The 16,885-nt window shown below is 45.4% G+C and overlaps 1 protein-coding gene and 1 long non-coding RNA gene across 4 annotated transcripts in view; one reads left to right on the top strand and one right to left on the bottom strand.

Moving 5' to 3' along the window:
* The window catches only part of LOC135257614 (uncharacterized), a 48,457-nt gene that overhangs the window by 15,906 nt on the left and 15,666 nt on the right, over nt 1–16,885 (top strand). For all 3 annotated transcript variants that reach the window (XR_010330689.1, XR_010330691.1, XR_010330690.1), the window contains exon 2: nt 4,583–4,708. This is a non-coding gene — a long non-coding RNA (uncharacterized LOC135257614). The remainder of the gene's footprint in view (nt 1–4,582; nt 4,709–16,885) is intronic.
* LOC135257613 (monofunctional C1-tetrahydrofolate synthase, mitochondrial-like) overlaps nt 2,928–16,885 on the bottom strand; it is a 52,704-nt gene continuing 38,746 nt past the window's right edge. The window contains exons 16-17 of the mRNA XM_064340516.1: nt 5,698–5,827; nt 2,928–4,738 (exon numbers count right to left, since the gene is read on the bottom strand). Of these exons, the coding sequence (XP_064196586.1) occupies nt 5,738–5,827 (90 nt within the window). The 3' untranslated portion in view covers nt 2,928–4,738; nt 5,698–5,737. The remainder of the gene's footprint in view (nt 4,739–5,697; nt 5,828–16,885) is intronic.

Below are 16,885 nucleotides of genomic sequence, written 5' to 3'. Positions count from 1 at the left end.
GATGCCATGTAATCAATCAATAAGCTAACAAACATGATCACGTTTCAGGGAGAAACGGAATGGATACAGTAGGCTATGTCATGTCGAGCCATTGACCATATTACTCCCTGCGGAAACAGTAGCGGGTTGAAACGGTCAGGTGTAGCCTACACCAGGTCCCAGTCTTGACATTTCCAAATTCCTAGCAAATAACGTAGCAGACGGACAGACAGACACTTTATTAATCAAAAGCTCTAAAGAATTTGAAACGTTTTACAGTTTCACGCCAGTCTTGACTGCCTGTATATTCTGTCAAAAAACCTCGTCATGATATCAACCGTGCCAAAATGGTAGTAGGCTATGTTCTATAAGCCCATTGCCCTGCCGCTGACAGATGGCTAGCAGTTGCTAACTGACAGTTTTGTAAAACAGCCAGCGCAAACGGAAATCCTGATACGTTAATTACGTTACAAAAAGCTTCAAATTAAATACCAACGGTAAAAACATGCTCGTAAATGTTGTTGGGACCTGGCAGGCTGCTAGAAGTTACTGTCAGCAGGTCTCAAGATAGGCCTTTTCATTTTAACCGCATCAATCAATGCATAGATCTTCTCCTCGCCAGGTAGAGAGATCCTCGTCATTCAAGAAGAGATGGCAGCACTACCTCTTCTTATCCTGCACTTTGGGAAAAAAGGTCTTCTGTCACGTGAAGATGCCAGGTGGGCCAGGTTGGTGGAAAAACTCTGGATTTAGGGTTAGTGTTTAAATAACAGGTATTGTTGAGCAAAACGGAACAGATCGCCATATTTCCTGAATAAAAACTTGAATCTAATGAAACAACACCATATAGTGACACTTTCATTTTATTATTTAATACTGATAGTTATTGAACATATGCTATGACCATATGATTGAACGTATGCTTAAATTAGCAGCATTTATCCAAATTTACTTCATTATATGCAACTGTGGAGTAGTTTTATTAAACAATGTACATTAACTATAAATGGCCGTGTGTGTATTCAGAAGCGTAAGGCATAGCCTGCTGCACAAGCAGTACTTTACATACCATAAGTAATTCTCACCCAGGAGGCAATCAACAGCACTACCTTGACAAATGTATAGTACTAAATACAGCACACGGGGGGGAAAAAAAAACTAGCTGACATCTGCTCAAAAGCACTTTTGTGAAGTTCCCTGCCCTTACATCCATGTTTCATCTTCTTCTGCTTCTTAATTATTATTATTATTATTATTATTATTATTTACCATTAATCGCGTCCTGCATTTTCACTGAGCGGATATGTCAACAGAAGGTCTTTTTTCTGAAGCTGCAAAGTTGAGCTGTCGGATTATAAAATGTAAGCCTTACGCTCTATTAAGAGTGTTGAATAAAAACCTGCTGTTCTGCGGTATCTTGTGTAATGAGAACACCCCAGTTTAATCTGGGTCCAGTTACTGCGCTCTAAGGGAGAAGAAGCGAAGGGGTGAAGTCTCTGTCCTGGCACAGCCAGTGTTATCCTTGCTATTCTAAAACTCTGGTGCTTTCAGTCACCAGTAATGATTGTTACATCAGCATTAGAATGTTAGGTTAAGAACATTCTAAACACATATTTGTGATCTCACACCTTAAAGGGTCAAAGGGCAAGAGTGATGCGGGCAATGTATTTTGTCAGAGCACACCCCACCAACCCATTCCAAAGATAACACTGACGATATAAATGTGAAGAATGACAACAAATATTGAATATATACAATTGTGAAAAAGTCACTTTGTCTCATAAACATCACCCCACCTCACACACCTTATCGCATAACCTTATAAACCCTCGATTGCATGCAACTAACTCATACCAGTGTCTACAGACAAGCTGCACATTTGTTTAAAGAGTCCAATTACTTTCCAGTTCAATTTGTCCACTGTTCTTTTTACCCAGTTTAAACATTATGGCATTTTCTGGCAGTTTTCACAATAACAGTCCGGGCTCCAGGAAGCACCTGTCGTAAATCAAGGACAGGTCCCGCCTCTCGAACCGCGGCCCTGGCAGCTTCCCGGGCCTGGTGCAGCTCCCTGCAGCAGAAACGTATGCATCAGCGTCTGGGCACAGCTGACCTTCACCACCGTGAGTCATGTGACCACTGATGTCACAGAGGGAGAGACAGAGAGTGGGAGGGGGGAGGGGGGGGATTCTCATTAAAGTGAAAGCCTTCCGCAGGCCCAGGAGGTCAGCGCTTGATTGGCCGAAATCAAAAAACAGGAGAACGGGAGCATAACCTCTCCTGTGTCCCGACTGGGGGCCTAGCCCCCCCCCCCCCAAAAAAAGATGTTCACTTCCTCTGAGGGGAGAAAAGAAGCCTGATTCTTCAGCCGGTCTGCCCCGGGTAGGGTCGCCAGTTTTGAATGCAGTGCAGCGGGTGCAGGACCGTCCCAGCAGCACAGAGCTGAGTCAGGCCCGGCTGGCTCTGTGTGTGTTCCCCCAATACAGGGCAGGCACTGCTGCCCCCTCCCCTGTTATTCACAGATAACTAATTATCCTCCGCTTCATGAAGGAGAGCTTTGCCTTTCTGAATGAAAAGGCCGGAAAGACTGTTGGTTCCCGGGGTGCTTTTTTTTTTGACCGCACAGCTTCCAGTCGATGGTTGTGGTCGTTTTTTCTGGGCACCGCAAAGGGTGTGTGGGCGAAGGCAGGGTGACCCATCCCCCCCCACTTTCTCAACCCAACTTTCCGAAAACTTCCATGGAATTTCCCTGGCAGCCTATCATGGTTGTTTCTTAATAGGCTGAGATCACTCACGCACACACACACACACACACACACACGTGCACGCACACACAAAAGCATAATTTCGTATGCCTGAACGTATGACACAACACGCTTTGATTCTGTTGAATGAAAATGACATTTAATGCAACAACCAAAAAGAAACTTCTGGAACTGAGACGGACCGTCTGTAAAAGGTTTTCCAAGTTATTTTTATTAGGAGCCATGGCAACTGGTGCTGCATTACACAATACACTCAATAACCGACCATCATTCACATTGGGATCATGGTAAGTGTAACAATGCGGGGGAGATAAAAAAACAAACAGATTTTGAACACAGTGAAAAATGATCACCTTTTTGCTGCATCAAGAAATAAGTTGAACAAAAATAATATTTGGGATCTGTCCTTGGTACTGAATGAGAACATGCTTAGTTTGAGGATAAGCGATCCCTAAAATATTTAAGGCCGGCTATGTCCTGACAGCTTACCTCTTGTAAATCGGTGCTGTAAACTGACAAAGGTTGCTGTCACGACATGAAAATGGTGAGTTTTGTTGTGCTGAATGGCTTGTTCTCGTCATTATGTTATGTTATGTTATGTTATAAGCTTCACAATTTTTACTGAAAAGATGACATCATAGGTTTGTAAACATTTCAGGACTTGGAACAATAATGAAAAGATGTACACACGAAGTAGTTTAAACACACTAGTATTCAGTGCAATAACAGAATCTGTTGAATTAATGCTGTTCCACTTGCCTCTTAGCCTATAATCCACGACGGGTATTGCAGAAAATAAAGGTGAAATGCTCTGACCACACATTCAGCGCACATTGTCTTCGACCACCAGCGCTAGCTAAACGCGCAAACGCCCCGGTCTTGTGTCATACACTGTACTTAAGCAAACATTTGCTAATGGACGGAGCAGCGACGGAATGTCAAAAATGAGCGCGTGTACGGGCAAGGGTCCGTGGAAGCCGAAAAAAAAAACATCCGTTAATGACAGGCAGCAGCGCGCCGCGGTCTCCTCACCACCACGACTCTGCCCTTGTTTTTCACATTCCGGGTTATTGCTGCCCCCCGGGGGACTCGCGCACAACGTGTGAACGACGGTATCTCAGGAAACTAAACTTAAAAAAAGACGTTTTTTTCTTTTTAAACACTGCGCCACAAATTGGTGTTTTGTGTTTCAGACACCGATGATTAAGGTGACCTGTGACAAAATACCGAGTGAAGGACCGAGGGGTTTTCACCGAAACAACTGAGGATTTTCTGCGCGTGTTTTTTAAACGACTGCTTCGCTGTGACCAAACGATTCAGTAGTAATTATAGTGTCTTAAGATGTACCTAGCGATAGGCATGTAATCTTGAGTGTGTGTGAGTGTTTGTGTGTGTGTGCGTATATATACACAGTCCAACATGAATGCACTTATATTAATCTTTTGTGCGCAACACTAATAAGACTTCAGTAGATTAGGACGAACGCTTCATTAACCATGTTTGTCGTCCGCATACAGGATGAACAAAATATGAGATAAAAGTATTAAAATATATAAAATAAATGGCTTAGCTAGGCCTGAGTCCTGGCCCACAGTAAGCGAGGACAAACAGTCAGGAAAATGAAAAGAAAATGTCTGAGAAAGCACGCATTGTTTTCTCCACTCCTCAATGCCTGATTGTTGCTGGGTTATGGCATGTTTTCTTTGGTCTTTAAGGTGTCACAGAGGAAAATTCCCCCTGCTGTTTGAATAGCCACGGAAGCCCAGCGGAACATGGCAGTAACCTTAGAGCTGACAGGCATGTAGAGGTGATTATCTGACAGGGTTGTGTTTTTACAGTGAGAAGTGGAGAAACGGCCGTCCTGTGAATGGGGTGAATTTTTAAAATGCCGGAAAAACGGTTTCTGCATCTCTGCGGTGACGGTCTCGGGTTCCGACGCCCCCCCCCCCGGAGTCTTCCTGCAGGTGAGTAGCTGACCAGGTGAGGGGGTGAATCTAGGAGTAGAATGGGGGGGGGGGGGGTTGGGTAGAAGAGAGGGGAGGGGGTTTGTTAATAGGTATCGACACACATTGTAAACAGCTGCCTTTTATGCCTCTTGGTGACAGCCCCCACCCAGAAAAATAAATAGATAAACATGCTGTAAATATTTATGTATACGGTAAATGGTACACGCTGGAACAAATTAATCTCCACCACTTTGGGCCTGGCTCTGAAACACTTTGGGCCAGGGAGAGGGTGATGGAAAATGGCCGCCGTGTGTGTCTGTCAGAAATAGGGTCAGACCGGCGTGAGGCTGCTCAGCTGACTAACAATGAGGACGTGCTGAGGACAATGCTGCATTTTAATTGGTCGATTTACATTTTTTGTTTTTGTCCCCCCCTCCCCCCCCCCAAACCTCAAGGGCTCCTAGCCAAAAGAAAAAAAGTCCTGTCCAATTAAAGTAAAAGTTTTCTGATACGGCAGCGAGGACTAAAATGTTCACTGTCTGCAATCCAAAACCAGCTGATTGTTTGATCTCACAAACTGCTGGTCAAACACCAGGGCCTGAGACGCCATCTGAATTCAGTGCTATTATGACGGCTATTGATAAGCTGTCATTCCTTGTTCTGTTTTACCGCAGACTGCAAAAACCAACAGGATTAGTTCAACCCTCAGACTGTTACAATTATTGGACCGCTGTGCGTGATGAAATGGTGCGTCCATTATACCCATTTAGTGGTTGCTCCGGAGTGAATTGCAAAATTAAATGCGTGAGTGCAGTCGAGTAGTTTAATATAAACAGCAGATGAAGAGAAGAAGAGATCATTAAAACCCAATGATAATCAACAAAAAATGTGTGTGTGAACTGACACGTGCTGTCTCTGGTGGGGGAAAAAAACATTGTTGGAAGTGTTTGCGTCAGGATCAGGATCTGGGGCTGATTTTCATACAGGCAGTGATTAGGGCTCCTTACCTGCGTAACTATAGCAATGTGGAGGGGAGGGGGGGTCCTCTCAGAAGAGCCCAGTGATCTCCTCTGTGTCAGGGTCCAGGTCGATGTCATAAAAGCAGGGCCGGGTGGGCAGGCCTGGCATAGTACTCATCTGAAAGAGAGAGAGAGAGAGAGAGAGAGAGAGCTTCAGTTACCCTGTCAATCAATCAATCAGCCAATCAATCACTCACTCAATCAACCAATCAGCCAATCATTCAATCACTCAATCAGTCGTGTTAACGGCAAGATTAAGATCAAGAGTAACTTCACTTTTCTTCTCTGCGATGCTTAATTGCCACACACAGCTCGGCTTGGACAGAATATGCTGAGAATGTGAAACTTCAAGCGACTCGAAATGTTACTTAGTGCCAAATGTAATTTACTGCCGTGGGATTTTACGTCATTCCAGTAACGTCATTTTGGACGTGAAGCTCCTTTGCTGTGATCAACTGCCCAAGTACAGGTCGTGTCTGAGTGCGAACTCCTCATTAAATTTGTATGGACATTCATCGGAGTATCTGATACTGGTCCCGATGCAAATGAGCCCAACATGGCAGACCAGACCACAGCAAACTGAGGCTATAACGAACCCAGGAAAAATGAATCATTGAAAAGGATGAAGCTCAACTTCACTGGAAAGGACTTAATCAAAGATCCTTATGCCATAAGAACATGAGCTCTGTATACCTCTGGTACAGTTAGCGGCCACTAAATGCCTAAAATGGAAATGTAACCAAATGCATGCGGTACCTCAGAATTTGGGCCTTAAGGTTACTTACGTTATTCTTTGGTGGAAGCCATTAGCCCGATTTAAAAAAAATCCACTCCATTAGCCGTGCCTAACACTGTCTGCTGACGCCAGCCCACCGAGAAATGTGATTTTCAGTCATTTTAAACGGAATGATGAAATTAGGAAATAAAATAAACGAGAACCTGACTCCGTCGATAGCAAATACGGCAAACGGGCTGAAAATTCGGTTAGGACGGCGGCGTCGAAGGGAGAACTCGCTGTGCCTTGGGCGGCCTCAACGGCGCCATTACATAAGAGGACCTCCATTGCGGGCCGAGCGTTGCTCTTCCCGCTCGGCCTAGCCGAAAAATGGGCCGACCTTCACCCCGTTGTCCCGCGCGAGGGCCGTTTCGACAGCCTAAAAAACCAGAGGACCCAGCGAGCCGGCGGGCCGTGTCTGACAGACCGCGCCGGTGTCCGCAGGTCCCGGTTCCCCGCGTGGGAGAATAAAAACTGGGCCGGGCTTTCCAAACTGTCCGTGAAAATCTCACATGACCAGGACTTCCTGTGGAAAGGCTGTAGAAAAACACAATTCCACCGGTACAAAAAAGGGAAAAAGAGAACTTGCCACAGGGTGTAAAGTCGTCATAATAATAATAATAGTAATAATAATAATAATATGTAGAATCGATGTATCACTTTAAAAATCTTAAGAGTGAAGCCACTAACCATAACAACATAAATGACGGCAATCTGAACATCCACGTAAGCAAATATAGACGTCCAAAAATGTTTGGTATTAAAAATAAATCCAATAACCATAACAACAGTGGAACACTCTGAACATCCTGAGGCTAGTCCTCAGGTTGCATGCAACGATGAACGGAGACACTTCGGGTTTGAAAAGTAAACAGCTGGAAGAATTAGGAGCATTCCACTGGCAGAAAGATACCTTTGCATTCCTTGGCCCTTAAATTTTACTGATTTTTTTGGACGCCTTTAAATCTTCAAAAGGCGTCCAAAACCAAACGTAAAACCTCACAATGCCGTCCCTTTAATGATACACAACTATAAGGGAGAATCACTTAAAGGTGTGAGATCACAGATATGTCATTAGAATGTTCTTAACTGAGCATTCTAATGCTGATGCAACAATCACTACTAAAGCAATGAAAAGTCTGAAAAAAATCTACTCTACTCAATGGGTTAAAACAAGTCTGTAGCAACACTAGTCAGGGGTAAGCCCATCTCCACGTTTCAGGAAGCAATTCAGTGAGTTTCTTTTTTTCCAACTGTTAATCCAAACATAATTTACAATCCTAAACATTTCTGTAATAACAGAGCGTTATTAAAATACGTAAAATGCTTGTACTATTTGCGCAAGTGCCTGTACTTTCGAGCCAAAGCCGGTGTAAAACATGAAACCTGGCACAGAAGCATTGTGTCTTGTGTAATGACAGGGGTGTTGACTGAGAATGTAAATATTTATGCACAAATTAACTGGGTTTACAATTTAACCACAAGTTATGCTTTCATACAGTGACATGTAAACGGACTGCTTATTTCCCTCCAGAAAATCCTGCGTGGGGAAACGCTGAATGACTTCAACTCTGACAGGATTAATGAAACTATCATAAGTGTTTTATTAAGATTTTTCCGTGCAGAGTTTTCCCATAGGGAACAGTTATATTATAAATTCATGGGTTATTGGTGTATAATGTTAAATTCTTTTCCCTTTAACAATTTATTTCTGTAAATGGTCTCCAGATGCAACACACTGTCCCTGTCATGAATACTGATGAAACTTAGAAACCTTTTATGAAGAAAAATCACAATTTCCGTACCAGTATGTCTGTTAGTGAAGGTGAAACAGTATCATCTAGATATTTTGACAACAATTAATTCCTTCCAATTACAAGGTAGGGCCTGACACCCAAAACAAGCAAAAACCATTCATTTATTAAGAGGAGACCCCCACATTGTTCAGTAGGACATTTTAGGGTTCATAAGCGAAGCGTATTAACAGACGGCCCCATTCATTCAACCAAGGCAAGACTCAAACCCTCCCTGGTAGGAGATATTAAACACTGCCCATCTTTTCATTTTCAGTGGATCACTAGAATTAAAGCCAATTTCATCCAATTACATCCCACGTCTGAGAACGCTGAGAGACGCATCAAAGGCGTGGGACGTGATCAGGTGATGCTGCTTAGCGTGCGCTGTGCGAGACGGACATTGAAATTCCGTGTGCGAAGCTGCGCGTGTGTGACATGCAGACCGCCAAATGTGTTGACGTGACAAGATGGCGACACGCTGACTTATGGTTTTCAATAACGCTCTCGTAGGGTGCGTCCCGTGGGGTGTGTCCCCCCCCCGCAGAGCACCATCCTCACGCTCGTCGTGAGCTGCGTCTCTCCCCCTCTCTCTCGCTCCCTCCCTCGTTCTTCCTGTCTCTCTATACGCTATCCCGTAGTAAAACGAGCCCCAAATATCTCTCATCATCCAGGACATGTGACAGGCGGAACACCGCCCGCCGGACCCGCCCGACGACGTACACGAAATACCGCCAACGCAAGGCCTGTGGCGCAGGCACAGCCAGGTCAGACGAGCGAGGCGATGTTGGGCAGATTTGGCGCTGGCGGCGGCACCGCGAGGGGGGCGAGGAGCAGGGGTTGGGGAGTTAAAAGGACCTTCACGGAGCAGAGCATAGCCGACAGTTGCGCTCCTGTAGTCAGACTAACAGAGATTGTGCTAATAACTGCACAGCACTGGAACACGGCCTCACAGGCTGGGCCTACGCCCAGGCCAAAGCCGGAGGGAACCGGTTCTGTTGGTGGTGCATCGCTGAAGCTAAGGGTCTCGTGTCACTCAAAAAAAATAAAAATAAATAAAAGGCAAGGCTTGCTAGCCAATCAGGGCCAAGAAAACATGAACTGATGATTTTAAAAATGAATAATAAAATGGCCAAAAAAACACACACACTGTTACACAAACCACAGCAAAAGTCTTTCATTGTAGGGATTGTGTGTGTGTGCATGTGTGTGTGTGTGTGTGTGCACATGTTTGTAATAACATTAAGCTTTATCTCACAGCCATCACCCATACTCCATTAGGGAGAGGTGCTTTATGGACAGAATGGGGAAGGATGGAACAGAGAGGGATGAGAAACGAATGGACAGGAAGGACAGGAGAGAGAGGAACCAGGATTGGCTGTGACAAAATGTAACAACACGAAGGAACGGAACATAACAGAACTAAACCTAACGCTGCGCTGACTTTGCAAGCCAGCCTGGCGCCAAGACAGGCCTTTTCCCGCACTTAGGATGGTGAGTCGGTTCGTTAAATAGCGAATTGGCAAAGAAACAGAGAGAGAATATCCTCACATACAGCAAAATTAAAATCAACTGACCGGTCAAATGTTGTTCCGGAGCGAGCTAGACAAATTACCTTAATGAAATTTAGAGATTAAAGTGGGCCATGTGAACAGGAACGAGATAATCACGAGAACGGTAAACAACCCGGCCGGGCCAGGCCGTTCCCTCTTTCTTTCTTTCTGTCGAAGCCAATTTTCAATGTTCCTTTTCTGCTCAAAGAATTTGCAGAGAACTCAGACCTGGGAGCCGTACAAACCTCACGTTAATAAACCCGTCGACTGAAAACTCGTGCCAAATTTACGACTGCTCATTTGTCTGAGAGCAAGCAGAATCAGCAACAACAAAAAAACAAATGTCTGTGACAGAAACAAACTTTTTAAGGCAACAAAACCATCGAAACTCAGGCCCTGTGGTGGAACAGGACATCAGTCAGAATTAGTCAGAATGCATTAGTCACACCAGTTTTTTAAAACAAAACTTGAATCATGGAAAAAGATGAGAAAATCCATCCCTGTAATCACTGAATTCCTTTGTAATTTATTAAATTTGCGATAATGCTTGCAGTATGTTGTGTGCATCTATAATGCTTCCTTTGTGAAATGTGAAGCTGGACCAGTGCCTAGGCACTACAGATGGAAATGAGTCCTCTTCCAAACCGTATGGAAGCTGTGTGCGGTATCTGCTCAAATAAATGTAATAAGTAAACAAAATTATGATATGAGAGATTCTGAGGGTGCAGCATATTGAATTTTGTGCTTAGAGGGGGACTATAAATGGGGGCTTCACTGGATAAACATGGTCAGTGAATTGCCAAGAAAATGCGATGAGCTTTGAAATTCAGCTGCCGTTATGAATTGGGGATGAATAAAAAATAATTGCAGTTTTTAAACAAAAAGAACAGGACAAAGGAAGGGGGGGAAATGAGGGGAGGTATAAAAGAGAAGGCAGAGGTATGAAAAGTTTGGGGTGGGGGTTCCTGAGGTCATTTGCTACCCCTGACAGGAGCACAGCACTCCTAACCGCCTGTGTAGCGAACACCTACCTCTCTTACATTTGCATGTTTTCACTAAAAATGAACTACTAGTGTCATCAAAAAAAAAAAAAAGCACAGTGAAGCTGGCAGTGACAGTTGGAATAATATGGTGAATACAATAAACAACCTGTGAAGTCATGAAGAAGAAACAACTAAAATGTTGAATAATTCTTTCAAAGGAATGAAGGAACATGAAATGGCCCAATGTCCAACAAAACTTCAATAAAGAACAACCAAAACTACAAATACATAATTTCTGGTAAAATGTAACCTACAGATTAAAAACGGTTGGCTCAGTTGGCGATTAATCTTTGAACTGTTAGCAGCAGTAATGTAAGAGAGAGACCGCTCCAAGGTTTCTGTAACGGAAATAGAGACAGACGATGCAGCTCGTTTAAAAGAAGACGTATTTCAGCAGTCGTAAATCTGGGGGTGAAGTAAGACGCTGACACGAGACCCCCGCGGTAATATTCCACTGCGCATTATTTCTGTTGCGTTACGGTTATGATGTACTTGTTCGGGGTCGAGGAGGCACGCAGTGTGGAGTGGGCGGGGTCGCGCAGATGTATAACCGAGCAAACCGATTTTCTGCTGACAGAGACGCCTGAATCGTCCTAGCCTCGCGAAGCTCGCTGCTCACACCGAAACCTTTCCCCCGTTGTTTTACCGCGGCTTTCGAAGCCTAGCCGCAGCTAACTGTGAATTCTCCGCGTGCCTCTCTCCCGCTGGTTCTCAACGGCATTTACGAGACGCTTTTGAGAGAGGAAGAGAAAGAAAAAAGGAATGTTTCGGATGGAGGAGGAGAGAAATAACCTGCCAATTTCCTGTCTGAGGAAGTCGCTCGCTGTCAATAAAAGGCAAATAAGCACATGTCTTAAACGGAAGAAGACAGGAAAAAGTAGCAACACTCCTGTCATCTGTGGCTTTGGTCTGCAACTAATTAGCCGACTGCTGCAACCAACAGTCTGTTAAACTCGAACCAGTGCTTTAGTTATTGAGCCACTGGAGCCTGTGCACCTTTGAAACAGTAATTGGCCTTCTTATAAACTGACATTAGCTAAGATCTATTCCTATAATGATGAATTCCTATAATGATGTAAACACATTGGAAATAATTTTTTTTTAAAACATTTCGGCCAAAGGTTTAAGTCCCAACCGTTATCGTTATGCACCAAGAGGTCCAAAGTTTTCTTTTGGTTTGTTTTTGTTACTCTTTACCCAGAGGAAATTAATAGGCCTTCTCCCATCTGGTTTTAAGTGAGGATCAGTTTCATTAGCATGCTAGCACAGGCTATCTGTCTGACACCATGTCACCATGACGACATGCTGTGCCTTGCGTTCTGCCTGCTCTGAGGCACTCTAGACACAGGAGAGCTTTTTCGTGTCAAAACCTTGGTTACGGAGTTATGAATATTATGAAAATCGATGTACCTGGAGTCTCACGAATGACTGAGAGAGAGAGAGACGCAGAGAGACAGAGAAAGAGAGAGGCGAGATCAGCGAACGCTGAAGACCTGGCCTCTACTCTCTCGGGGGTATGACATCACCGCAGACACACGGCTGGCCCACTCTAGGGCCTTTTTCCCGCCATTTCCCTGCTGGTCAGGTCGTGGCGGGGCAGCGAGCATGTCGAACCGTCTCGGGGGGGGGGGATGGGGGGGGTTACGGACTGGGGCACTGATCTCATCGTCAGAGTGTGGAGGCGGCCTACGAACCCCCCGAGCCGCGTTTCGGAACACCCCCCCCCACCTCCCCCTCCTGGAACGCGCACGCTTTCGCCTCCTTGACTATCGGGAGGCCACCTTTGGTGGGAGAGGATTTCCTGTTTCCCCCCGGGTTCCAGGAACCCAATCAGAAACGCCCCTAATCAAAGATGCCCCCTTTCCTGTGTTCTGGGACCCCATGCTAATGCCCTGCCCACCCCGCTACATTCCAATGGGTTGTGCCTAGTATGCAGTCTGAACAGGCAGGCATAGCAGCAACAAAATTAGTCTTTAAAAAAAAAAGAAGTCATTAATAACTATACGCACTTCACGCATTGTGTACTGCATCTAAGCACAGCTCTGTCGGCAAACATTATTATGCTATAGTTTCGTCAGTGACAATAAATCAATACTACACTGATATGCTGTCTACACTGTATTCTCTGTGGCACGAGCTCACATCCCCACCCTTTCTGGGAAGGAAGAGGGGAACACATGTAATTTCTCCATTTTAACCTCCTCAAAACCCAGCAATTCATTTTGTCCCCTGTAGGGGACATTAGTCTCTAATGTTAAAATTAAAATAAAAAAAAAACACGTATTCTTATAAGGGGCATTCAGTAAAAATAAAATAATGTTTCTCCAAAAATATTTTGGTTTTGTCATTCAAAGCGCTTGTATTACATTAAAAAAAAAAACCTTTTATTTTCTGGCGGGCCTCTGGAGGGCAAAGTCGAGGATCCTTTGCCCCGAGGGTGACGGACTGCGCACCTCGCCCTCCGCGAAACACGCCGAGGAATCCTGAGGACCCGTTAGCCTTTGGAAAAAGGAGTGGAAGTGTTCTCCTCCCCTCACGAGGTTTCAATAAAACCCACCAATCGGAAACGACCCCATAGCCTCGAGGGGCCAGCAGCGGGTTCCACTGCCTAATGAAAAACAACACGAGCCACCAAACGGCTGGACTCGCCAGAGGCGGCAGGACTCAGACGCTCTCGGTTAATCACGCCGATGGGCCTGCCTGGCTTTTTTTTCGCCGAGTTGTGTGTGTGTGCTTTTTTGCGAAATGACGGGTAATGCAACGGGCAATTAACTCTTTAAGGCTTGAGGTCACAAATATGTGATTAGAATGCTCGTAGCTGAACATTCTAATGCTGATGTCACAGTCACTGCTGGTAACGCAAAGCAGTGGAGTTCTAGAACACCGACTCAGAATTTAAAAAAAACATTTAAAAAAAAAAAAGCTACTCTTCAGAGGATTAACTGAGACATTTTTTTCCCCCCACACAAACAAAACTTGGCAGGGGCCTCCTCATGCAGAGTGAAGGTCTTTTGAAGGTTCTGTGCCTTGCAATGGCAGCATGGTAGATTTGCACTAAGAAGCAGTGAACACAATTCCTGAATATAGCTCTTGGCAGTCTTTATTTCACTTTCTTATGCTGCCTTTATCTCATTGGCTAATGGAACCGGACCTGGTTCCTCATTAGTTCGCATAGCAGGTCACAGAACTACAGTTCCCAACATGCACTTGTGCCACTGAATCATGTTATCTCCATGAGTTTAGCTGTCTAAAAGACTAAAGGGTAAAATTATAAAAAAGGAACCAACTTGCACCTTTGTTCCGTCACCGCAGATCCCCCAACAACACACTGCAGGACAAGGGGCGCGTACCCCAGATTTAGGGTAACCCAGGTGACTTATGAAACGAAGTAAGTACATCGAGTGATTTAGGGGTCCTCATGACCTAATTTGAGGGTCAATTCCTTACAGGAATGTACCAAGAGCATGTGCTGCGGTAGGACTTTTGCATCATAGATCACGCTAATATGTTTAGTGCAAAGGAAACGCAGGTCTGTGCACTTCATATAAATAGCTTTGTGTGGCTATCGGGTGCTGTTCCAGAATTTAAAAAAAGAAAAGACGTCTGTGAAAATTGTAACAATAGACTTTCTATTATCTGCCGTAAAGACGGCCGGTCACTCTCACTGGGGTGATGGCGAAACGTGTTACTACCGGAAGGCTCTGAGGCTAAACTGGGAGACCCCCGTCTCTGCCAAGGAACTCTCCATTATTCTGAAGACAATGCCCCATTGTCCTCGGAACTCCCGACACAAAGAGGGGACAATGCGGAGTTCTACGGCACTGTAACGGCTGTCTGAAGAGGCTCGGTAGTCCGACAGAGTCCGAATCAGCTCAGCTTATCGCCGCTTCTGCTGAACTGAAGTTAGTTTATACTGAGTTCCACAGAACATCTCCACCTCCGCTTTCCTATTATTCGAAGAAAAACAAAAACAGTTCTGTTTAACTGCATCCGCAAAGCAGGTTCTGTGTGGTCATAGGATTCTGTCTTTACTGAACAGGGTGATCTTTGGTTGTATGTAGGGGCGTCTTCCCACGCACATTCAGAACGACTACGCTTTGAGCAGTTTAAATGTGTTCAGCGCAGGCTGTGGTGCTTGGGCTGTAGCAGGACACAAAGGTGACTGAAGAGTGTGAAGAACAGCCTCTGAATCGTTCGGGCGAGAGCGTTTTCGTACAGTAGCTGCCCGCGACTCCCCGCTTTGAACTTCCGCGATCCAAGCCCTTTACGCGGGGAAAAAAAGAGGAAGCGCGCGAACCCCCGACCCGGCGCCCGGTCCCACTCAGGGACGCCGGGAAATGACGGCATTCCGGAGCGGTTCGCGGAACTCGGGGAATAGTGGAAGCATTGCAGCTGAGCGGGTGAGCGGTGGGGATGAAGGGGCGGGAGACAGACTCTCAGATCTGATGCAACTGCCGCCCATTGTTTTCACTGATCCCCCCCTCTTCCCCACCCACACCCCCCCCCCCTACCCGCCCCCTCAAACATTTTTGGACGATGTCATCATCCCGTCTTAAAACCCTGCCCATCTCCGGCCCCCCCCCCGAGCCTTGGTGTAGAGCCAGCATCCACCTGCAGGTGGGTGGGGGGGGGGGGGTTGGGGGTGTGTGGTTTGGCTCGACCCAGAGGTCACACTGACACAAGGCTGGGATAATGACCACGTCCGTGCTAATTAAAAGCCTGGCCTTGTACCCCCTCGAACAACAACCCCGCCCATCCCACAACCACCCTCTCCTCCCCTCTGAAAGACTGCCCCAGCTCATTTGCCTTTTTGCACTGATACACCCTGAGGTAAACAGGCTATGAAAACAGAGCCAATACACTGCCAACAATAGCAGTCAGCGACGGGGAAGGTGAAGGCCAGTATCCAGCCTGTTTGCACAGGGCACTTAACCCTTGTGACATCACAAATATTCTTATCTGAACATTCTAACGCTGATGTAACAATCACTGCTGGTAACTGCTGAAAGCAACAGAGTTCTAGAACACTTGGATTTAGAATTTTAAAAAAAACATTCCATAAACCCTACTCTTCAGTGGGTTAAAGCACACCGGCGCAAAGGAGTACAGAAGCCTGGCAGTCCACATCTGGGACCACCTGAGTCTGCCAAAAATCCCCCGCGGTCCCTTTTTCACACCTGGCCTTCTGTCCCAGTATGGGGCGGCTGACACCTCGACAGTTCCGAAATTAGACCTGACTACTGTAACTGCGCGGCGTAACTAATACCTAGCCAACACGGGTTTCTGAATAAACGTTTGTCAAGGTTATTTTCTTTATACCGCGCTGCGTCAGTAATCCCAGAACAGCTGCTGTGCTTCACAGCGTATGCATATAACTGCCCAGTACCTGTCTAAAATGTTGTTTCACATTACCTTAGTGATGAGGTGTGTGTGAGAATAAATCCTCGCTCCCTCGCATGGAGGGAAAAATACTGTAAACACGGATCGCCATCTCCTACCGCAGGGGTAGGCAACCTGGGACCAGTAACAGAAGCTTTGTTTCTGTTCTGTCTTTCTGTTTTTCTTTTCATCTGAGATTGATCGCAGTGTTAGGAGTCTGAATGTTAACCATCTGAAGAGTAGTTTTGGAATGCTTTTCCAACATTCCAAGTCAGTGTTCTAGAACTCCATCGCTTTCAGTCACCAGTAGTGATTGTTACATCAGAATTAGAATGTTCAGTTAAGAACATTGTGACCTCACACCTTAAACGGTTAAGAATCTGAAAAGTGAAATTCTGAGTACCTCAAGCACCTGTTTACCTGTGCTCATTAAGCCTGATAATTAATCCTACTATGTGGTTAGGGGTTGGGATGGAACAAAAAAAAACCTCTCTGGCACCCCAGGTTACCATGGCAACACAAATACAAGACAGGATGCCCATGACATGTGGACGTACATTAGACATAACTGTCCATTTACTAATAATTATTTAAACAATCCTCCAAGCAGAACACTCAAGGTCATAAGATCAA

This window comes from Anguilla rostrata, chromosome 6 (genome assembly GCF_018555375.3).
Source record: "Anguilla rostrata isolate EN2019 chromosome 6, ASM1855537v3, whole genome shotgun sequence".
Classification (NCBI taxonomy): Eukaryota; Metazoa; Chordata; class Actinopteri; order Anguilliformes; family Anguillidae; genus Anguilla; species Anguilla rostrata.
Note: the sequence above shows the minus strand (reverse complement) of the source record. Positions and strands in the feature narration are given on the sequence as shown.